Raw genomic sequence first — 25,416 nt, 5'->3', positions numbered from 1 at the left:
AGTTTTTCTGCCGCGTGCGTTTCATGACAGGCGCGAAGACTCGGATTGCGGCCGGTTTGACAAACGCCGTCATGAGAGCGCCCACCGGAAAGAGCCAATTTGTAAGTAAACGCTAAGCTCTGTGTTCCCAAAGAGGTTGAAGCAATCCGGGATTAAAAGCAGATTAACGGCTTTCGCTATAGCCGATGATCTTTCTATGATAAACCGGATTACAGACTGTTGCATGAAATCTCCAAAGTTTGGGATATTTTCTATAATCTAACCCTGCTGTGAACTTCTTCTAAACTTTTACAGGGTATAAATATCTTACATTGAAACCACAAGACACCATAAAACACAATTTTAATGGAAGGAATTAAGTGATCGTTCATTGTAGCAAGAAGACAAGATCAGACATTAAACAAATATAAATCAAAGCTCGTATTTAGATACAAGAGGATGAACAGAGGAAGTCAGTGAAGAAATTAAAATTCTGTTTAGCTCCTTTTTGTTTCATCTCATGTAAAGCAGCTCTTGCAAAACTGTTTTAAAATCAAAGGGCTGTCAAATCGCATCTCAGATTAATTTCTAAATACAGGATCAGTGAGCGCTGATATGGGTAATGAGAACACCAGACTTCTGTGATAAAAAGATACTAAAACAGCAATTCAGCTCTTTAATCATACTTCACTTTCCTTTTTCGCTTCACGTGTAATAAGTCCACGTGATTAAATGGTGGTTAAATGGTCGCTGCATGTGGATGGGTTGCACTACACAGCAAAAACCTTTTGCCCACTACATGTAGCTGAATAAACTTACTTTAAAGTCTAATTTTTATGCTCTTTTCTCATTTTTCTTCAGAATGATACAGCAAGACAAAAAAAAAATCCAAATTAAAATTGAATTTTAAAAAAATTGCCTAGTGTAAAAAATATATATATTTGAGTTGTTGGAAGTTTAATAAACCTCATTAGTACTGAAGCTCCTTCCAGTCCCGTTCAATACATTTTTCCAGCGAAAGAAGCGACGGGGTAATTGCCAAAGCCAAAATTCATTTGAGGTATAAACTACCGCTCCAACGAGAGAGAGTAATTATTCCCTCCCCTGACTCTCAGAATGCATAATCTACACCACAATTTATCAGTTTTGTTTACAAATGCTTTCATCTCGTGCTGCAAACGGCCATATTGATTAAAATCGGGGGGGAGAGGGGGGGCTACGGGCTCATTTCCCTGATTATGACCTAAAGAAAACACCAGAACTGCCCGGAAGCGACGATTGGCTGTCGGCCCGCATCCATCAGAGCATGAACAAGATCCCCCCCCCATCCCCACTTTCGTCTTTTGCAGACTCCACGCTTTGTCTTCGCCGCGTGGCTCTCTATCCATCAGCGGAGGGGGAAGTGGTACTTGCATCAGCATCAATTCCACTCTCTCTTTTGTCACTGGGCTCGTATTAAAAAAAGAGAGCAGACGACACGAGGGGGGAAACAAAAGAGACAGATCCTCTTTGTTAAGTTCAAGTGGACGCTCCACTGTTCTTCACGTGGGCCTTATCGCTTGCAACTGATGTTATAAATAATGCTGCTAAAGTGCGGGGAGAGAAGTGGCTCGTCTCACTGGTTAGGCAGCGCAGTGACAGCCGAGGCTCTGGCAAAGAACATGAACATGTCTTGAATATGTCTTCAGATGACGCCTCGCTGACAACCAGCTTTTGTACTTCCGTACTGTTTTGACAGTGTGTCAGCTGTCATATATGTTAGACTCGCAGATGTTTTGAAAGATAAATTTGTATGTTTGCCATCTCATCTTGCCTCCTAAATTGAAATCCACTTTGTTGCCGTCCATTTCTGTCGCTACCGTTTTCACATTTGGATGGCCTCCTTTACATTTTAGAGAAAATTGACACCAAACCTCAATCCCCAGCTTAGCGAGGCCTGATCTGAAACAACTGGGTTCTTTACAGTTCACCAACTGTAACTGGTGACTTTCCTTGTGCGTACAAAGTGCATCTTTCAGAGAGGGAATAAGCCTGCATCCTCTTTTCGTTGTAGACGACCTTTTCTTCTGAATAACTGACACAGCACGACATTGAGGATTAGACACAGAATGTGTGTGCAACCGAGCTGCGAATAAGGAGTGCAGCTGTTAATGAGGTGTTACAGTGAATGCTTATTTTCTAATTTAATGCCTCAGTGGCTCCATCAAGTTTCTACTGAGCTGGCTTGTATTAGCTTAATAAACAAACTGAACTGCCATTTAAAAATCAGATACGCGAGAGGCCGGTCGTCTCTCGAGTCTGCAGAGGATTGCTTTTGCAGACCGCGTTCATTTGACACTTGGTGTTAAAGTCTTGTAGTGTAGATGAGAAGGATGTGCATATAGTGCCTTGCAAAAGTATTCGGACACATTTCTTTCACAATCGCATGTTACAAAGGCGTATTTTATGTGACAGACCAACACAGAGAAGTGCAGACCTTTTCTTTTTGCAATAAATACAATAAAATAAAATATCTAACTACTGACTTCAGAAATTAACTAATTATAATTTAAAGCATAAATTAATCAAACGTAATTGCCTTTCAGGATACACCTGAAAGGCAATTTCAGGTGTATCCGCAAAAGTTTTTTGGCATTTAGGTTTTGCCTGTACAGATTCTGTGTTTTTCAAGACCATAAATGATTATTTTTGAAACCGGGTTTCAGAGTGGATACATTTCAAAATGCTGCCCTTGTGTTCCTCTTTAAAACGACAAAGTCCCTGTCCTGCAGGCGCCTCATTCTCGCAAGTAACAAAAATGGAGCCGTTTGCTGGGTTTTTTTTGTGTCGTTCTCTGCCAGCGTTACAGCGCCACCGATTGGCCCGGCATACCTACTACATCGTTTACTGTGGTGCTGCTTCCCCTTGTTGTTGTCTGTTGTAACTCTAAGAGAGCTGTGGGGCTCGATGGCTCAGACTGGAGAATCTTTTGATGAAGCTACCACTCCACAAGTCTGATCATACGGGAAGAATTACAAGAAGGAAGTTTTTGTTTAAAAAAAGGCAGCAGAAGTCAAATTTGCAGGTTGCTACAAGTCATGTAGTGGAGACAGCAAACATTCAGAAGAAGATGATCCAGTCAGATGACAACAAGGACAGTAGGACAACAACACTGATGGACTGGTTTGGTCCATCTGGTGGCGAATCTGTGGTAGAGTTCACTGATGCTCTTGGTAAAATCAGAAAGATGTTGAACTGTTTCTGCGAGACACATTGGCACAAATACCAGTTTCCAGATGTGTAAAGAGACTTATGTGACAGATTACAAATTTAAAATCAACAAAAGCCTCGAAAACCTTTTCCTTCCACTTAATTATAATTTAAAGTGTTAATAGAGAAGAGTAGCAGTTTGCTTGGTGAAAATTAGAGCGTCCATCACTCTAGTCATAGTCTTAAGTCTCAGAAGTCTGGACCTGATTGTGCAGCTTTACAGGCTAAATTGGTGTGATGTACAGTAAACGCAGGAGTATTTGACTTACCTGGCCATTGCTATTCCAAACACACATCCGCCAACAATAGACCAGAAACCAATCCAGCCTGCATCCACCTGCAAGCAAAAAAAAAAAGAAGAAATTGAACAGTGGGTTAAAAGAGAAGGTAAGAGAGGGAGGACAGAGCAAGACAGAGAGCGAGCACTAAGTGTTTGAAGCCTACTGAGACCTTTCAGTCACCATGTCAGCTAAATTGCCTAGTCTGACAGTATTGCGCGTGTGTGTGTGTGTGTGTGTGTGTGTGTATAAAGGATTGTTGTCCCGCTTCTATTTAGAGGAATGGAAGCCAGCGCTGGAACATTTGCTCAAAGTCAGGAGACAGGATGTTATGGCCAGGGGACTGTCGGAGAATCAATGGCAGGTAAAATGCTGCATGTGTTGCAAACCTACACACAAACACACAACCAATCAGGGCGAGGCACCCAGATGAAAACAAGCAAGTGCCAGCGGCACCGCTTAGCCTCCCCGGGGCAATAACTCACTTTTCACCAATTCCGACCAGATGGAGGACAACACAGCGAGGGAAGCGAGTCAAAGCGAAGGATCCGGCGCTTTTTGCTTAATCATCCTCGGCGCCCACGTGTCACCGAAGGCAACAATAAATAAAAGTGGACTGCCAAAGTTATGGAACATAAAATGCGTTTTGGCGTAGTGAGTGATGAATGCCTGAATGCTATCAATGCTTGATGTAAATGACTTCCTGTGTCGTGTCCTTCGGATTTCTCAAAACGTAACCGCGTCTTCCAACTCAGACGAGTAGCAAAGATCCAAAAAGAAACATTTTAATCAGGAGGATTATAACCGAACATTTGGGTTCAATGATTACCCAATATTTGTCAATGCAAGCTTGTGGAGCACAATGGAAAGATTTATTTATTCTTTTTTAAATTTGCCCTCATTGAGGAAGCGAAACATAAATAGGCTCCTAAGACATTCCACTTCCTAAATCTGAATTATGGTGCACCATGAGCGGATGTAGAGTTAATTAACCGCGGTATTCTTAGTGCCTTGGAAGCCTTAGAAAGGGCAGATTTGAAGCCTAATCATCTCTGCTATATTTAAAGTGTGTTAATAAGCTTCAGACGACTGCTCCTGTAAAAAGGTAAATCCAAGGCTCCAGGCTTTACACCGGTTTTCATGTTTGTTGTCTTTAATTCACTCTCTCAATAATCCACTCAAACCAAAAGTCTAAACAAATATGACTACCAGCTCTGTTTCGTTCTCCTAACGGCTTTATGTAATCTTGAAAAGCCACACGTTGAACTCGCAAAAAAGAAAAAGGCAGCTTCTGCGCTCTGGTCGAATTGCACCTTGGAAAACGGTTTGGAGATCGATTCCGAGGGGAAACAAAATGAGGTAATTAAACTAAAAGGAGCTCAGACACATTGGATCAGAGTTCTGTGTGCTCGAATTAAAAATGCATATCCACTAAAGCGGTGAAAGCAGATGACTGATGAGCAAAGTGGAGCACCTGTTTCCTGAAACGTCGTCGTTATGGTGACGGGAAGTTCGGCGCTCAATGGGCCCGTCGACAGGTTTCCTCATACACAGATCCCGCAAATGCTTTTAAAAAAATAAACCTTCAGTATTCTAATACGCGAGCAATCATCGTCACTTTACACATTATTTTGTGCTTTAATGAGGGCTTTTACCACTTTGAAAGAGAAAATTGTGGCTAAGCCCATTTAAGTACAGTCTTATAAACACACCTTGCATATCTACGTCCTATGATGATAGTAGTAGACCCCAAACCATTTCATGGATTTTTTTATTTTTATTTTTTTTTTTTTTTTGTGCAATGCAACTCCAAATTATGTGTGAAAACTTTGCCCATTTGGGGATTTTATCCATGGAAGATGTCAAAAATATTCAAAAGAAAATCCAGCTTAGGAATCGCAAAGCTGCTTGAAAGGCTATTGGCTGGCGTTTGCAAAGCAGCCAATCAGGAAGCGCCATTCATTGTCCTTTGTGCCGAGAGGCGACGCCTGGTTCACGCAGCAAGATTTTAAAATGGTCTGGTGATGTTCAAAACCCGAGACACCTCACATATGACGATAGAAATATCATCGGTAAAACAGGTTTAGTCCCACGCCGAGTATAATAATGACAATAAACAGATTTCACTCATGAACGTTCAAATAAACATGGCCGACGAAGAAGAAGCAACGGGGACAGCTTGTTAACCGTTTTTATCAAGAGAAAAGACAATACAAAAGGACGTCTCCAAAGTCCATCGGACCTTTTTGGCATGCCATGGCAGAACGTTTTGTGTTTTTATCTTGTATTTTGAAGAGAGGCGTTTCCATCACACCGCTTTCTGATTGGCTACACGTCACATGTTCTTTTGAGCCGCCTAGATCACTCTTACACACAGCAGGAATATCTTTAGAGCAGTCATGGTCATCAGAGCGTACTTGAGATGTCAGAAGGGGAAGATCAGGTCTAAATCTGGCATCTGAACCATCAGTGGTAGAGTCTACTGCGAGTATTGACACAATAAGGCATATTTGGTGTTTGAGCCATTAAAACACGCAGTTATAAAGGGGCCTCAAGTATTTGTTGTGGCCCCTAAATCCCATGAATATCAGGTGTTCACTGTATGTTCATTACCTGCAAAACCTGGCTAAAAATGATTAGATTTGGCAAGGTGAGGCATCGTCAGTGTAGCTGCAGGGAATAAGCTGATGGGTGAAGAAAAAAAGAAGCACTTCTTTAATTAATGGCTACACGATTTGTGAAAAACAACGCTCGTTGAGAGACTAGTATACTCTCCAAACACCTTAGCTCCGTCTGAAAATCTTGCTCTTGTTCGTGTAAGACAGCAGGTACTTATGAGACCAAAACAACAAAAAACTTGCTTGTTATTAATTTTCAGGGTTCTCACATCCCTCTTGGTGTACCATCCACCAGCCGCTAGACTTTTTATTTATTTATTTTTTATTTTTTGCCTTTGCTCCTGTGCTTATCGCTTGCAGAATCAATTTATGCAACTTGTTAATCTGTTTGGTTGCATTTCCAGGTCATTTAGTGGGATCTTACATCTCAAGATGACAGCAGAGAGACCAGAGCTACTTTGTCACCATTTCTCTCCGGCCTCGAAGTCGGGACGTGTGTTTTACATCTACAGGAGATTTTGCACAAAATGATCCGGCCTGTTTTATTTATTTATTTATTTTTATTTTTAGAAACAATCAAAATATACACATAGAGAAACATCCAGCAGCAGCAGCAGCAGCTCCCGTGTTATCTGGTGTTAAATTGTGAAAAAGATTGATTAAATAACTAATGGACGTACTTCAAGGAAAGCTGCCTAATCAAATGCAGGTGGAGTATAAAGTATTACTGACGCCTGTAATGTGGATTTCAACAGTAGTGAGAGGTGGAGGAGAGCAGAGCATCAGGAACCACAGCAGCTCTGCCTGCCACTGGCTCCAATGGCCAAAGAGACAAAGACACACACACCTGTTAGTGTGGAGTGTGTGCAAGATTCACGGACTGGTATGAGAGCAAAACAGTTTAGCCCTATTATCGCATTTACACAAGAAATGTGTGACACAGTCTAAATACTTTTATTTCAAACTGAAAAGCAATAATTATTCCTACAGCAGCAAAACATCTTATTCTTATATTTATGCTTAATATGACACTGATTTTTCTGTGGGCACAAGCAAGGAAAAGTCGTCTATGTTAGAAGTGCAGCATAAATAAATGTTACTTAAAAATACGAAGGGTGACAGACATGATGCCTGTACCGTTTCACAGGATGTCTATGTGATGAGCATTTATCTGCATAGTTTGTGGATCTGAACACCTCTAAAGCTTTCACTGACAGACAGACAGACAGACAGGATGAAATGTCGTTGGAATACGTAAGCCCACATTGGGCTTCGCACAAGATGTCTAAATATGATCTTTTATTCATTCAGACACCCCCAAACTGTCACTAAACAAACATTTCAGCTTGTTGGTTTTTTCTTTCCCCTGACTGCAATACCTGTCCTTTCACTTCAGCAACCTCCGCCCTTCTGCTCCCTCGTTTGTCCTTAATGAAATACAAGCACAGATTCCAGCAATAAAGTTCACGCAAAGCACTGACGTTAACGAGCACCGATGAAAAGATTGAGGGGAAATTAAATCTAGGGAACGAACTTGTATCCTTCTCTGCGGCTTCCCGAGAGAGAGAGGCACAACGCAGAGGTGTGACAAGAAGCGTCTCATCCTCTGCTCTCCTGTGTGTAATTTCCCCACAAGCAGCACCTGTCTGATGAGAACCTCAGAATAATGCTTGTTTTGACATGGGTGGAAGGCAGGCAGGTACAAATCATGCAGAGTGTTTTCCTCCGAGCTCCACAACAAACCGTCCCCTAACTGAACGCGTCCAAAACTCTGGCAGCGTCAGGAAAGCAAAGACGAAAATCTGACAGGTACGAGAAATGTGAACAAATAACCCAGCAGGAATAACATTAAGACAAGGACACGCAGTGGAACTGCGGAAAAGTTCCCTGCTATTAATTTATTTATTTTTTTAATAATTGACATTTTAAAAAAACATGAAAAATGGTGCACTTTGGCTCAGAAATCAATCTGAAAATCACCGTCTGTTTAAATTCAACACGTTTTTTGTGCTCAGACTTAGAAGTAATAATTTGGATCTTACCTGGCTGACGTTGGCTGGAGTCAGAACCATGTCCAGGACTCCAGACCAGCCGCCGATCACTCCAGTAGAGACGGCGTAGGCCAACGCAATCATCAGGAAACGGAAGTTACTGCAGGCGAGAAAGGAAACGAGTCAAGCCTGAACACAGAGAGCTCACAGTCCCTGGAAATTCACATTTTATTACTGATTTCATTTGCAGTGTCTAAAAGTATTTAACCATTCAGGACATAAAAAAATAAATCTGTCTCTCCAAAGAGTCAATGAGCTGCAGCTCTAGTTGTATCTCATAAAAGTATTGGTTAAAAAAATGTAAAATTGAAAGTTTTACATTATTAAATGCTTGTCTATTAAGGAAAGTGATCAACAATAGCAGGCTCTATGTATGTAATGGTTAACTGTATCAACAAACATTTTTATTAAGTCACAGTTTAATTTTTTTGTTTTTTCTGTCAAACCTTTATTTTTGTTTCAACGCATTTCAATTAAATATTTTCAACGTATTTCAGCTGAAGGAACTGGAAAACTACAACCACATGGAGCTCAGAGTCACACAGGATGGTCCCTCCCCCACCTGTTGCTTCGCAATTTCCAATTAGCATACTAATTATTTTACTTTAAAGAAAGGACAACATGTCTCCCAGCTAAAAACACTAACTAATGATTTCAATACTAAAGAAGTTGTAGCCATTATTCTTATGAAGGTAACGTTGCTGTAAAATTACAAACAGCCTGTCCAGCTAATATAGGAGCAGGGGGAGAAAGCACAACATTTGCCGCGACACACACCTTAAAACACCTGCTAAATTTAACTTAAATACAATTCTTTACTCAATGTCCTATATGTGTATGTATGCTTTAAATTCAAATATTAAATAAATGCTACATATAAAATGACTGTAATTCTAATATAAGGAGGAACAATCTTTGTTTTTCTTAGTGTTTAGCCTGATCACCTTTATTCAAATATTTCTGCCAATATTACCTTAAATTGTTGGTATTTTTACTAGATGTTTTCATACCGTAAGAACTTGACATTATTGAAACAAAACAAATGATTGTCTCTAAGGAAACAGGAAAATTGATCAAATGGCAGTGCCAGTGGATCTTTCACCCTTTAATTTTGTTTATAAATTACGTCACGATCAACATTTTACTATTTTATCTTGCATGTTTTTATCAAATTGTCGTCATTTTATCAATCGATCGTAATTTGACCGTCATGGTCAATTATAAAGACCTTCCAGAGAAACGAACTGGACTGGTTTGGTTTGGCTTATTCCCGTCTCATTAAAATAAATAAAACTACCCAACAACAGCCACAATGATAGTCTACTGGTGCCGCGTTGCAGGATTTAACACAAACTCTGCTGTTTACCGTCGGTGAAAAACAAAACCAGCTCCCTAATAGCTTAAGCGTGCCCACTTCACTTTCCTCTTTCGGATCGTGTGACACCTCTCCACTCATGTGACACCTGAATACAATCACCAGGAACACAAAAATCTAATCTAATCACCTTTACCCAGTGAGGTGGCAAACTAATTTAAAAATCAGAGCCACCTACTCGGCCCAAACAATGCGATTAGAGACACTAAGCGGCTGACAAATGAGGCAGGGCCGTAGCAGAGCAGGCGGCAGACTCGAAGAGTTTTTCCTTTTTTGTTTTGTTTCACATACCAAGTCGAATATTTATTGAACTGTACTTAGCAGAAGGAAGACTCTGTGGCTTAAATGTTGAGCAGAGAACAAAGCGGGCTTTTTTGGGGGAAAATGTGCACACCCTTTTTCTTTCAGCGTTGGACCTCGCATGTTGTTTCACTTCAAAATAGCGAGCGGAAAACTCCGGCTCTCTCCCTGCTGCAGATTCTGAGCAACACGAGGCTCCTTGGCCTTGGTGGCAGCGTGGCGGGACAATCATAAAAGCCCTCTGATGGAGCACTCTGTGGGCTTTTTTTTCTTCCTGAGCACCCTTTTCATTAACCTTGCCACAACAGCGGGAAATCAATACCCAAGCACCTTTATCTTTATACATGACCTTATATAGACATCCAAAGGAAAGCGGGCACATGCTAGGTATGCTTTAACTTTCCAGTTTTTGGCAGTGATGAAATACCTCTGCAGGAGTCTCCAAGGAGGTCTCAAAAAGAGGGTGTCATCAGCTAAGTGCCATTTGTCCTTGGCCCAGCAAGTTGGAGACAAATGCATCAAGATGTCAACTTTCAAAGCTAAAGAGTGTCTGACCGGAAAGGAGGGATGATCAATACTCGTGCTTTTTATTTGGTCTGTGGAGTTTGATCTCCCAGAGGCAAAAATGGAGAGGGGGTGGGGGGAACACACACACACACACACACACACACACACACACACACGCACACACACACACACACACGCACGCACACAATGCAAAGACACAACCAGGGTTTTAATTAGGCGGCTGCTGTGGAAGCAGATGTGAGCGACTGGAAGCTCTCGTCAAGCTGAAGATCATTAGCGTGTGCTTAGATCTTGACAGGCTAAATGGATGAGCAGATACATCAGTGGGAAGGTGTCAGGAATACTAAGTGATCTGCTGTGCAGCACCTGCCTTCAAAGTTACTATGTGCACTCCTACATTTTTTTCATTTCAAGATTCAAACATCGGTACCTCCAGCTGTTGGATAGCTCTCCCGCCACGGCTGGCCAAGAAAAATATTCATCGTGAATTAACAGTTGTTTATGTCCAACTTTTCGACCGGCTGAAAATAGACTTAAAATGCAAACGTGCACAAGTGCAGGATCAACCACCTAAGAGGAGTTCGACATAGATCTCAAACCAGCAGAGGTTGTGCTCTCTAAAGAGTTCATGTTATGGAAAAGTGGCAAACAGAAAGAAATTATTGAAAGGAAACCATATAAAACTCCAATAGAAAGTTTTCTCAAGGCGTGCAACAAATGAAGCTGGACCAAAAATATTCTTCTTCAACGCACGTGCAAAACAAATAAGATGTTTAATCTCACCAAGTTTCTATCCTGGTAAAATAAATGTTAGATGAAAAAATGAATCCAATCTCAGTGAGCTTTCGCTATTTTGCACAGACGAATGGGCAGGAATTCCCCCACATGTACCAAACGAGTAGAGACACCTTCATAAAAAGCCTCAATCCAATCTGACTGAGCTTCAGCTACACAAGAACAGCTAAAGATTTAGATTCTGTCACATTGTGTTTAGATTTAGTGAAAAAGCGGCCGAAATACAAACGAATGACCAACTTTTAGAGTCAATTTTAGCAGCAGAAAAATCTTGGCTATTCCTTTTCATTACGGTTTTTTTTTGTTGTTGTTGTTGTTTAATTACAAAATGTCCAATATAGACTGAAGCAAAACATGAAAACATGTAAGAGGTAGAAATTATGGATGCACTAATCCATTTGCCGACTGACGATGCCAGTTGCAAAAAAAACAAAAACAAATAAAAGAGTTATCAGCTAGAATCAGAATGGGCAGGCCACCCATCATGACTGCAGCAGAACCTCGAGTTCCCATTCGTAACCTCATATAAACGTGTACATCTCTGTCCAGAACCATCCCCCTGGGTTTCTATCTGCTTGGTCTCTGTCATCTATCAACAGCAACGCCTACGGTGGGGAGGGGGGCGCTGAGCCTCTCTGAGCTGGTCACAAATCCAGGCGCCACAGTGGAGTGATTTCTTACTCAAGGAGAACAAATGCAGCCAAGAAAAGTTAAGCCAACTCCCCGACTGCTGTGGCCCGGCTTGTCTTCTTCCCTCTCCAGCCTTTATTCCCCGGCCACTGCTGCGGGCGTCATTCCTTAACAAGCCGAGCACCGATTCTCAGGCGCTGCTGCTTCCTGGTGGCCCAGGGGGATAAACTTGGCCTTGATGGAAAGTGTGATGGTGTGAAGAAACGGGAGAGGGGTGAGGGTAGGAAGGGGGGGTGCAGAGGATTATAATAAAGTGTGATTCAATTTTACCTCCTCTTTGAGTCTCTTGTGGGTGGAAATAGACAAACAACAAATAGATGCCACTGACTTCCAGGGCCTTGTCTTAATAGACCATCTCTGTCTAAACATTAGACGCGTCTCTTGGGAGTAATGCTTATATGAAAACAGCAACTACTTTATCATCCGTTAAGAATCTAGAGGGAGGGCAGGCGAGGTTCTCCGACGACTGCTTTGATTTGGTAACAATGGCCGCCATCCATTGCCGGACTGGCTCCTTTTAGGAGCCTCTGGCATCTGCAAGTGAGAAGCCAGACAAAACTTTGAAGCTTCACCCAAGCATCACCCACCGACCCCTGACTGAAATGAGGCCATGAAACAATACAGCAGTGGAAAAGCAGTTTTCTGTGGAAATGGATCTCAACAATCACAGGCACAGGGTAAGGAGATGTTGCAGACGAGGTGTGGGCAGGTCTGTGTTTGCTGTCTGAGCATGAGGAGTTTTTACCTGAGGAGTCTACAGATGCTGCTCCTGTAGCTGAGCCTCTGGCTGGCCGCGGCCACACTGGGGGGCACGGGCGGGCGCGACGGGAAGTAGAGCAGCACGGCTACAAAAAACAGCCCGATCGCCGCCAACTCTGCCACAGCACAGAGACGCTGAGAGTTAGTTTCACAGATACAGTAAAACACTCAACAATGTGACTCTTTTTTTAATTTTTTTTATAAAAAAGGTCAACATGACATCTCTGAAGACCCTTCACTGAGATAAAAGTGTAGACTAGAAGGCATGACAGTGAAATGAAAGTGTCTGACAATGCTGTCTGGTTGACACTACAACCCGCTTCTCTTGGGGACGTAATCCGGTTTACGCTTTTGGGATCAAGAATGACGGAAAAAATGCACTGCCATGTTATTTTTCTGTCACCGCAACGTGGAGGAAAGGGTGAAATGTAAGTTGTTGTTTTATTCTAATTTTTTTGACAGCGGAAAGGAAGAGCAGTCTCACACTTTGAAGTTTGTATCATTCTAACATCTACTTACTTTGTTGGGCTTTTAGGTGATAGCTAAGGTTGTACCGATATAATATTGACATCAGAGAACGGTCCAATATCAACCCCCAAAAAAAGTATTGGATCATATTGACCTGCAACTAAAACCTCAGCATTTAGTCCGGCCCGCATTTCTGTTCAGCAGTGCCTGTATCCTACACACAGACCAACTGGTTAATAGTAATCGATCAGTTTATACATACTGTTATTGACTATCGTTTTCTGTTTGAGTAACTAGGCTTTTCTAACATGCCACGCTACAAAATACGTAATAAAAGGAAGCATAGTTGGTGCTGATGCTGAGTCGGTTCAATATTCAAAGCTGCAATATCAGACACCTGTGGTGATAGCCCAACACAAAGTAATATAAACCTGGAGCGAGGGGAAAAAACATGGATGCATTACTTATTTTATTTTTTTAAACAAATAAAAACTCCTGCTTCTCATTTAAGTATCCGGGTCAACTTTCTGGCGCACCCCCAGCTAACAAGTCCTTTTTCCACAAGTTCCAGTGACAAAGTCATGAGCAGCTTTTGAACCTTTAACACCAGGCTTGAAACTTTCCTTACAGCTAAAGCAGCCAAGGTCATCCTGAGTCGTCTCTGGAGTTTTGTTGCTACAGGCTGAGGCCGCTGGAGGAAAACTGAACTCCTCTCCTCGCTCTGCTACAATGTTTACCTTCTCTCCAATTAGCATTTTTTGCTGTTCTTCCAACTTCAACTTTCAACTAAAACTTTCCTTAGACAGGAAACTTGAAAATTCTGAATAGAATGATCTTGACTGCATTGTTCAACAACTAAGATCAACTTTTATTCTGATAAGTCACAAGTGAATTAAAGTGCAAGCTGAAGAGTGACAGAATAAGATGTAAGTTTTGTTTGTCTCAAAATGACCTGGAGTCATTTAACAGAGTTCAGCTGGAGAGACTTCAGACTTATCATTACTCTGCATCAAACATAAACATTTCGCTATAAACCATTAAGTCCGTGAATGTCACCGGCTAATAAATCAAGCGCACCCTTTTGTAGGAAAATATAAGCGTCGTCTGTCAGAGCTCCAGTCTGCTACTTGCTTTTACGACTGATCACACCAGGGAAAGACCGTCGAGTGTCAGACAAGCTATTTCAGTCAAGCCTCTTGTCTATAAAGCACAAGTCAAATGCTACGTTCACACAGCAGATCTTGATGCTCAATTCCAATTTTTTGCAAAACTTTGATTTCGCTCATATTTACCAAAGGCGCGATCGCAGTATGACTTCTGTGTGTGAACGATTTACGACCCCAAAGTGACCCACATTCACAGGAGAACGTAGACGTTTCCAGGAGGGCATCGTTTACGGAGGTAATGATGGATGCTGCCATCTATAGATCAATTTTACAGCAATAGGAGTCAACAGCACTCTCACACGAGACGACGGACGCTAATAAACAGAAAAGCACAACTAATAGCAATGGCCTTTAGTCTGTTTGGATGTGGAGTCAGAGGCCAGAGTGGTGGGACTGTGACACGATGCACTTCATCGTCGTTCAGAGTTTTATTACTGGAATGGACTCGCCACATCTGGTTTCTTCTGGTGCAGATTTATGACGCATGTCAATGACGTAAAAGTTGGACTAAATGCGATTTGGCTGTTCTGACTGCAGACGCTTTGAAAACAATCCAATACGCATCCAGTTTAGCATCACATATGAAGTGGCACAAATCAAATTTTTTCTCTGGGAGAAAAGATTGAGGGGCTCAGACTCCCATGAAAACCTTGGGAATGGGGTCACATTTTCCTGCTCTGCCCTCTCTGGGTGAAACTGCAGCTCGACTTTGACACTGAAGCCTGATCGACAGTCTCTTGTTTGGGACGATGTGCAGCGGTCAGTTTTTTTTTTTTGGTTGGCCAAACGTCCAATACTGATCTCGTCTCATCAATTAGCCTTTCATCCACATGTTTGTTTTGCTCCCTACGTAGCTACAGACATATTACAGATGGGACTTCTTACAGTTTCTTTTCACTCTTCCATAGGAGTGAACTACGAATATTTCCCTGTTGGGCCTCAAGTAGGAAATCTTTCTTTCCTTTTCATGACCTTCAAGAACTTCCAATTGATAAATTATGTCTGCTGTGTCCTTCAAAAATTAATAACACTAACTTAGATTAAACAAAGCCGCTGCTACAGTCTATTACAGCATGCTTGTTTCTCTTTTCATCATGCTTTTAATTTTCTGAATCAGTTAAGCATAACAGTCCCAGCAAGCTATTTTTCAGAGGCACAGTTATGAGGATTATAGCTGGAGCTCTTGGCGTTTGTGTAAGATTCTTGAAACCCTGTTGCCTGATTGTATTTCTGTCCCCTGACGGCGCAGACACGATGTCGAAATAATGTGCCATCGATCGTGCGTGCCTTCCCGAGCTTCTTGCTCTCCACCCCGTACCTGCATACAAAACCAGCTGGATTCTGTTCCGGATGAAGGCGGTGGACGGCGGCGCGGCGCCCGTCTGGGAGTTGTTGGGAGCTGGAACGATGAGAGGTCCCACTATGAACGACGCGGCGCCTCCCAGGTAGGAGAACAGAGAGGCCACGGCTGTCGCCGTTGCTCTCTGGTCGGGGGCGAACCACGTGGTGGAGAGGTACGGCCCGGCGCTCATTATGGTTGGCCCGGCCAGACCGTTCAGAAACTGGCCTCCATGTATTAACCTGCAACAGAAAAGGTCAAATATGGTGATTTCAAACATGCATTTGGGCCACGCTATATCAAGAAAACATATAATTGCTTCGCTTTTGATGAATATTCCAATGATGACATCAATTATGTTTAAATAAAACTCTTCTGACTCTTGTCTTTGATCAAAATGTCCTCACTTTTTGAGCTTTAGCAGCAGAGGCACCAAAAACATCCATCCAGTCAGTAAGAGTCTGTCCTAAACGTCAAATATATTATCGACAAGCAGAGTTTAGAGGCAACCAGACATTGCATCCAAACAGTCCTGTGTGATTACAGTATTGCACACATTCGGTCATTTTCAAAGAAATCCAACTACCTGTTTGAAAAGATTTATTTAAAAGCAGAAATCCTACAATAAGAAACAACAGTTATTTTTAACAAAAGCACAGTTGCATCACCCTTGGAACTGTCTTTTGTCAACAGGACGGCCATTAGCAGAACAGTTTGTAACGTCTGAGCAGTAAAGAGGATCTCTCACCAGTCCTCTTTGCACCGTCCCTCTGGATTGGCCACGGTTTCTAGCCTGCTCTCTTTTCTTCAGCTTTGTTAAAGTTGAAATGTCTTGGTATTAAAAAGAACTTATGATGCCATACATAGTCTCATTCTATCGAGGAGAGCCTTTGGAAGAGACTCACAAAACCGTTTTTGAGTCTTAGAGGGTGAGAAGGAGAGATATGTTCTTAAAATTTTAAGCTTTTGGGCATACAACAACAAGACCTTTACAACAAGTTTGTCCTCAATTAGTGTTTTCAAAATAACGTAGATTTTAGACATAGTTATTGTAAACTCACAGTTGTGAAAGACTACTTTCTGAGGAAGCACAAAAGCAGCTCATCTTTTTAGGTTCAAGACAGAAGAGCCACAAAATACCAATGAGACATTTCTAGAAACAAATCTGAAAGAAAAGTTAAGCAGAAACTGAAACAATCTTTAGCTACTTTTATTTCAAAGGAAATGGCAGGAGCAGTAATAATTCTGTCTCCAGCTATTCTGCTAAAATATTTATTTTTCTTTAATATTTATAGGATTCCCCCCCCCCCACCACCAAGGCACGCTAAGTGTGAAATTAGGTAACTGTAGTAAAAGACTAATTACTTTTTGTGCTTGTTACACATCTTCACCTGAGACGGCGGCAATACATTTCTCAACGTCTGTACCGCTAATAAACATCCAGGCTAAAGACGGCTGCACCATACGGCGCTCCATCGGTGTACTCATGAAATATAAAGTAAACAAATGAAGACATGCAGTAAATTATTTGTTTATGAGCGTCTGACAGAAAAATGGCAAGCGAGGGAATTAAAAGAAGCAAGGTGTAATTATCTCCAGGGATTAGTTTAGCAACTGGAGTCCAACTTTCAGTCGCACTTTCGCGCCTCGAGACCCAACTGTGCGAGACGGATGCATTGTGAGATATCGCCCCCACCCGATGCCACCGGAGCCCCTCGCCGCCCTCGGCCCCCTCCGGACCCGTCTGACGGAGACAGCCAGCCGCTGGAGACAGCTCACGGCTGATTGATTGTCTCTAAGCTCAGTAAAGACACCGTTCATTCACAGCAGTCTGAGGTGGCTCAGCGGGGACTGAGGCGGGAAAGGAGGGGAGAGAAAACCATGGCAAACAAAGAGGGGGAGGAGAGGAGATCCTACGCTTATGTGGAGATTTTGGAGACTCAAAAATATGCAGCAAGTTTTCCATCACAATGGAAATTTGACGATCAAGAGAGTTTAATAAACTTTATTAAACTGATTCCTTTGGCGATAAGCCTATATATCAGGGATTTATACATTCAGCTTTGGGCAACCACTGAGCGAAAAGACATAGTCTCATTCAATTTCTATAAATCTCACAACTATAAAGGAGAGTTTTTGCTACCAGCATTGCCCCCGTGATAAGTCATGTAGCTCCAGACTCTAAAGAACAGCAGGCTTGTCATTGGCTCATAAAAGCCTCATCTTCACATTCCTACTAATTGTTCTAATACTAATTAAATGTCACACATAAAGTTGCACTAAAATAAAGCATCAGGAGGCTTTATTTTGTTCAGAACTGTCATTATCACATGCTCTCACCTCTACAAGTCTGTGTTCACCATCTGATCTCAGGATGTGGACAGGTTTCTTTAAAAGTCACAATAACTTTCAGTGACCTGCATGTTCAGACAGGAACATGTTCCACTTTCATCTGATTCACATAATTCGCTAAATTACTATTATTGTTTTTCAGGTTTTATGTTTCTGAAGTGTCTGTCTAGCTTTTGAGGTACCACTATCTTGCAGATCTAAGCCTGTAAACTGTGAATTGTAAATTTGTAGAATTGTGTGTGTTACTGTGTTAGCATGCAGAACGCTACTTTTGCTGAAACATCTGAATTTATTTTTCTCTCCATATTTAAAAATTCCTTGAATGTCTGGTGATGAAGGTCTATTGCTCTTCACAAAGTAGTCATGAAAAGGTAAAGGATTGGAAGGCCATCCTAGCATTCAGCACAACCAAAGTGAGCAAACCTTCCTTGGTGTAGACAGAGCACAGGCTTAATGTATGATGGTATTAAGTAGCATTATTATGGCGTTTTTCCACCACCTGCAGATAGCACTTGAAGGAAGTTTGATGATAGTTGACCATATTTTTGGGTTGTATGTTGTCTCTGAGTTGTGAGGGTGATATCTGCTTTTTTTTCCTGACCTCTCCAAAAACATCTGTCTGACTGAACTGGTGATCAAATTAGACGAGCGAGGCTATATGATCCTTAAAAATTAGATGCTTTAGACTTTAGCATCCATTACCTGTATGTAATATTGCAGCTTTGTTAGTAAGGTGTATTTATAGTTTTGAGAGATTTTTTTTTAAAATTGAAACTCGGTTATGGTTTGGAATTTGTTGCATTATCAAGATGCGACTTGAAAGACCACATCAGACCCACCAAAAGCGTCAAAATTACACATTTATACAGACAAAAAATATGTCGTGGCAAATGTTAAAGTTAAAAAAGCATGCCTGTTAAGTTGCTGGTGCAGTTTTAAAGTTTTAAAGAGGAGCAGTAAAAACCAAGAGTGGGACGAGTGGAAAAGTAAGGGCCACAGAGTAATCTAGGAGGTTCTGGTGAGTGGGTTGGGATGTCAGCGGGTCTAAGATGTGGGAAGAAGATATAGGGTGAATAAGTTTCTCTCCTAACAGTCTGCCTCTGACCACAGCTCTTTATGGTCTGCTGTGACACATTCATCTGTGGAGCCTAGAAGCTGTGGACAGTAATGGTAGAAAGAGCTCAAATAATTGCATGTGAAACGAAGTGCACATTTTGCAGACGATTTTGTCAGGTGTCACGGTTAAATGTTGCCGTCATCAACTCCGATACTCGTGCTGCACCCTCCACCCCTCTATGAAGTGTTTGCTCAGCCGAAGTGAATATAAGGGTTTGAATGTTGCACCTCTGCGCCGCAACTTTGACATCCAAAATGGCTATTTAGGCATCTCTAAAAACAACAACTACAACAAGGTGTTGATTTTAAATGTACAACATAGGTATTTTTGCTTCCCAAAATCAAATGTTCAACTGAGTTTTGTTGTGACTTGCTAAATGCAAAGCATTGACTTATTTTAATAGCTGATTGATTGGTTCATCATTAATAATAAAGTTATTGAATTCACAAAACCCTTGTGGTAAAGCTGGGCACATTTGCTGCAGCAATCTAGTAAAGACATTAATTGGCAAAAACTAAGTCAGGAAATCTATTAAAAATTTACATCATCATTGCTTTATATTTAAGATAATTTTACTATTTATTACAATTCAGATTGCTGAAAACGTGTTAACCTATTTATGAAACGAGACGCGGTGTGAAAAAAGAAAGACAGTCGGGGGCATTAAGTTGATGGAGGACACACTTTGCCCTCTCTGTCTGTAACTTTCCTGACTGCGTTACTTAACGCTCTCAGTGTGTAAAAGCTAAAAGTCCAAGGTCCCCACCTGAACCACTTTGTCCCACTCAAAGCTTCGAACAAAGCTGCTTCAGGACTCTGAACCAACGACCAGCTGCCTTGCACCGTTTCTTCTTGTTGTTGTAAACTCAACAGACAGAGCAGGCTTGGCTTTTCGTGAGGAGCCAACAAACACAGGAAATGTGGAGAGGCCAGTTCAGCCAGAGCTCACTCAGCCTCACCAAAAATAAGGTGTTTTGTTAAGAAGAACGACAGAACCAACTCACTCTTTAGAACCTGAACTCACTTCTCTTTCGTCCTTGATTGCGACGGTTTAACCCTGTCGAGGTTTTCAGTGCATCACCTTTTTCTTTCTATCGAGATTCAGACATAAACCTCTTTGATTTTTGCTGCTAATGATTTTAAACCTGATGGATTGTCTTTATCTTTACCTTTGAAATAAAGAAAGAAAGAGACTCCAGGTAAAATAAGGTAACATCTGTTCATATCAATGTGATGTACTTTCTGTTTTTGATTAATCTTACGGTTAGATCGGTTTGGATTATTCTAAACTACTTTTTCTCAGACTGGGAATTTTTCCAGTTACGATTTAGATTTATTTTTGTGTTATTGTATCAAACTTGTGTGACGTGAAGTTTGCGTCAGAAAGCCTCGTCTTGTGGGGTTCCTCAAGCTTCAGTTCTGGGCCCTAGTCTTTTCCTACTCTGTGTGCATCCACTGGTGACATCCAGCTCCACTGGGTTTTTTTTTCTTTTCTTTTTTTTTAATCTCGATTATTCCGAGTTTCATAAATTGTCTAAGTTAATTTAGTGCCTGTCGGAGTTCCCAAAAAAAATGGGTTTAATGGCCATTTTCTCCAGCTAAATGAATATAAAACAGAGCCATTGATCCAGCAATATCTCAGTTTTATAGGCTCCTCTGTTAAACCGTGCCTCAGTAATTTGGAGAAGCCAATGGCTGCACTGGATGTTTAAGTCAGAGGATTTATCACTGCAATCTGTGACACCAACACCTGGGAATCCACTCCCTCTGCCAATTAAAAAGCAGCCGAGGTCGTCTTCTTCACACAATGATTTCATTAGAACAGCAATTCTTTCATTTAGTGTCATTTTAGACTCTTTTTATTATGTTTTTCTATTCTTTATCCTATAGTGAACATAAATACACTTTGCTTATTCAGTTACATAGTATACCTATTTAATGGAGACTGACATTTGCTATGAACTGGCATTACATAAATGAACTGAATTATTTCCTCTTGTTTTTCTGCATATATCTTTTAACAATACGATTACTTGCCAGCTAATCCGTTAAAAAAAATTAGATTATTTGCAAACTGGAGGTAGAGCAAAAATAACAAACAGCCAGCCAACTTAGAAAAAAAAAAGAAGAAGAGCATTCAGGACCTCAGAGATTGTGAAATCTTTTTTACGTTGGTCCCTTGCTGTCTATTAAATCACAGGAAGAATGTGATCACAAAAATGTCTCCGGAATGACAGCAGATGAAGAAAAATGGTGACAAACAAGACGAATTAGAGGTCAGCTGAGGATGCTGCGCTGTTGGAGGGAAGGAAGAGGGGAGAAATGGAGTAGCCATTTCAAAAAGTGACGATTAATCACAGTCGATGAACCCTGGCAGGCCGAATTTGATTGAGAACGAGACACAGAAGAAACCTGCCCTGCTGCGAAATCGGCCCGACTGCTTCTGGTCCGCAAGAGCTTATGGACCCAATTCAGAAAAAAAACGAATGAACAAAAAAAAAAAAAAGGCCAACCCAATTCTCCTGCGGAAAACATCACCGCAGCAATCATGGGTAATATAAGAGCCTCCTTCGAGAGCAGCGGAAAGAGGCCTGGCGGCCAATCAGACAGTCTGTGAAAGCAAGTGGAATCCACCTGGTTTACACTAATCAGACAGCTGTTCTGTATGTTAATGCCAGACAGATAGACGGAGCGAGACCAGAAATGGCAAGACAATGAGCGAACGTCTGCAGACGAAGGAGGCAGAGAAAAGGCTGACCTTTTTCATCTGAGTGTAAGAACAGATCACGGCGAGGTCTAATCAGTGACCACTGATGCAAACCCTGAGTCTTGTTCGAAATTCAAAAAACATTCAGCCTGGTTATCAAAGATCATTTTAAGCAGCTCAGCACACGCACGCGCGCACACACACACACACACACACACACACACACACACACACACACACACACACACACAAGAGAGAAAGGAAGTCAGACCGGTCAGCGTCCTTCCTTTGATTCCCTAAAAACAATCCTATAAACATGAAACAAAGAGGCAAATTAAAAGGTAAATCACAAAGAGAAGGCCCTAGTCTATCAAACATGAAAAGATGTCTGGAACAAACAGAGCTGCAGGAGGGCGGGGGGTTTGAGGGAACGTTACTGTTTCTAAACTACAACACTGATCACAGAAACGGGAAAAGTCCCTGCTGGGATTCGACTGATCATGTAACGCCCTTGATTTAAAACTCATTCACAATTTGTAGACCAGCCAGTTTCAGCTATTTGAATGTTTAATGTCTATTTTTCCCCTCCATCACATAATCAAAGTCATTTCAGCTCCATATGTCTGATACAAAATAAGTGGCGGCTACAGGAGAGGAAGTAGACTCCACAGCGACACAACAAAGCAAAGACGAATCCCCGCTAATGCTAATGCAAGGGAAAGACTGACACCTGCTGGTGGTCCGTGGCGATGCAGCACACTCTGGCTTTTCTTTTTCCCTCCGAGAATGCAGAAGGTCATCCATTAAAACATGGCTTCACAGGCTCTGACCTATTACATTTATTATGCAAATGAAACTGAACCGTGTCACGCTAACATTTGCGGTGTGATTAATGTTATCTCGGCTTTCACCGGGCTTTCTTGTTTTTCCCCTTTGAAGGAAAACTCCAAAAGAGCTGAAGGTCACGGATGCGCAGGGCAACTCCTGCCAAAGGAAACAGCAGGCGGCCGTGACTGCGCGCTATTGAGCCTCGGCTCGTCAGATGCCAACGGATGATGTATGGTGTTGTGTAGCTGGACTCAGATAAGGTGAGACGTAGGCAAGCTGCGCTGAAGACGAAGGAAAAAAATAAGAAGTTTTAGCTTGTGTTGAAATTTTGTGAAGATCCAGCTCTGCGTGCATTCGAAAAGAGAACGGGCTGGCTGAGCACGGTTTCTACACAATTCATTTCCTCTTTATAAGTCATCCACTTCGGTTTCAGAGTTTAAAAAACATGTGAGCAGAAAAAGGTTGAGCTGTTCCACTCCAATCTCTGTGAGAAAAGTAGAGCATTGTTACATTTCTTGATAGTTTTCTGAGGGGGTTTTATGTTCCAGGTGCAGTAATGAAAATACCTTTGGCCTGCTTATTCTCAATTTAATTCAATTTAATTAAAAATACTTCAGGTAAATGCTTTGGTAGCTAATTATTGAAGATTCTTAAAGGAGTTCTTGTAGGTGGCGGTGGCTGTGAGCAGCTGTAGCAGTCTGTATCACAGGGAAACTCAACAAGCTTCTGACTGAAGATACAGTTGATGTAAAACAGTCTGACGAGGAAAAGGTTTCATTTTGTGAAGAATTATTTTTATTTTAAGCATATATAACAGATACGCCTGTCAACATGTCAATAAACAATATAATCCGACAAATAAATATTAATTTAATATATAAAAATAAATATATTTACATTGAAATGTCACCTGAGTTACTGCATTTTAAATGTTTCTTTTAAAGAATTTATTACAAACAATATTTTTATATCGAGTGGCGCTGAAATTAGCTGTTTTTTACACAGCAAATCCCTTCATTAACCCCTTTCTTACCAAATCCCCAATGAGACACAAAGTGAGATATTATTTGTTAGTGCTTAATAGGACAGATTTTATAACTGATATGACTCATTTAACAGAAACTATTTTCTGCAGGCTTCATTTGGGATATCCTGCCTCCTGGTAGAGCCCAAAGGAAATTATCCACGCAATGAAAATGCATTCTTGAAACAGCTTAATAATCAAAATGAACTTTTCGGAGAACTTGTGATCTGCGAAAGAGAAGCCTTGAGCTAACAAAGACGACAAAAAAAATGAAATAAAAAGTTTGTTTCTGTTGTTTTTTTTCCATCTTATATGGAAGGAGAGTTGTGCTTAAGAGACAAGCAGTTTGCTTTCAGAGTCAAGTTGCGGCTGCATTTCTCTACATTGAGGAACACCAAATGAAAAGTTTGGCCGGGATATGTTAACAAAATATTAATTCATAAGATGAAAAACGCAGTATGTGAAATACCATTTAAAATTAAATTACCACTGAAATCCTATTCACTGACAGCATAGCAGGGATAATTCAATACCTAATTAGTACCAACCCCGGGTTTATTTATAACACGTTAAACACCAGAGGACCAAAGTGCAGTAAACACACAGAAGGAAATACATAAGACTAGTGTAAGAGGAAACTAAAGATAAAACAAGACAGAAAAAGAGTGAGATTAGCATCAAAGACCCGAACAAAAGATTTGAGAAGTGGTTTAAAAACAGAGAAAAGCCTTTTCTAAATTACAGTGGTATGTAACAATATATCATATCTACGCTACAGTATCACTGTGTGCAATGTTTGTATCGCAAAGGTTTGTTTGTGTGCAGCAATTATTTTATGATCTATTCCAAGGGTTATAAACTTGCATTTTTCATGCAACATTGAGTCCGTTGGTTAGAGTTCCACAACAGCAGCGGAAAAAAATGATATTACCCAGAATGCTAAAGGTCAGAGAGTGAAGGATTCACAGATGAAAAACAGAGGAAAATGGGGAACATACGGTGATTGATGTTGGCATCGAAATAGTTACCAGTATTAACCATTGCTAGACTCTCCAGTATCATGAAGCCCTACTGGTAATCCATTCCACATCCAAAAAGGAACAGCCCACTCTGCTCACTTTATAGGGTGTCCCAGTAGATACTGGTACAAGTTACCAGAAACGACTTTAGTACTGACTGGTCCACACTAAAGTCAAACTGGAAACGCAACATCAGAAGACTGCCGGTTGCTGATTGGCTAACGGAGAAGCTTCAAGCACTCTGCTGTACGTTGTTCATCAAGGAAATGTGGTTTTCCTGCTTAACTTGTTTGCTGACGTTTTGCGACTATCACGGTTTGCTGAAGCTCAAATCAAATCAAATTTGGACATTTGCACATTTCAGCAACAAGGCGGCTCAAAGTTCTTTACATCATAAAAACATCACGTTGTCACCAATTACGAAACAAGCAATAAACATTACATTTAGTCAAACGCCAACATCCAAATCATCAAGCAAATATACATCAAATATGATGATCGATGTGGGTTCCAGCCTAGATTTAAAGGAACTCAGGGTTTTGTAGTTTTCTGGAAGTTTGTTCCAGATTTGTGGTGCATAGAAGCTGAATGCTGCTTCTCCGTGTTTGGTTTTGGTTCTGGAGATGCAGAGCAGAACCAGAAGACCTGAGAGGTCTGGAAGGTTGATAGAACCACAACAGATCTGTAATGTATGTTGGTGCTAAGCCGGTCAGTGATTTATAGACTAACAGAAGCATTTTCCCTGACTGAGTTGTGCAGACGCTGCTGCAATAA

The 25,416-nt window shown here is 41.2% G+C and overlaps 1 protein-coding gene across 1 annotated transcript in view; it reads right to left on the bottom strand.

The window, feature by feature from the left end:
• The window catches only part of slc49a4 (solute carrier family 49 member 4), a 56,724-nt gene that overhangs the window by 25,117 nt on the left and 6,191 nt on the right, over nt 1-25,416 (bottom strand). Inside the window, exons 3-6 of the mRNA XM_007547271.2 lie at nt 15,575-15,837; nt 12,609-12,738; nt 8,167-8,275; nt 3,498-3,565 (exon numbers count right to left, since the gene is read on the bottom strand). Of these exons, the coding sequence (XP_007547333.1) occupies nt 3,498-3,565; nt 8,167-8,275; nt 12,609-12,738; nt 15,575-15,837 (570 nt within the window). The remainder of the gene's footprint in view (nt 1-3,497; nt 3,566-8,166; nt 8,276-12,608; nt 12,739-15,574; nt 15,838-25,416) is intronic.

This window comes from Poecilia formosa, unplaced genomic scaffold (genome assembly GCF_000485575.1).
Source record: "Poecilia formosa unplaced genomic scaffold, Poecilia_formosa-5.1.2 Scaffold19, whole genome shotgun sequence".
Taxonomy (NCBI): domain Eukaryota; kingdom Metazoa; phylum Chordata; class Actinopteri; order Cyprinodontiformes; family Poeciliidae; genus Poecilia; species Poecilia formosa.
Note: the sequence above shows the minus strand (reverse complement) of the source record. Positions and strands in the feature narration are given on the sequence as shown.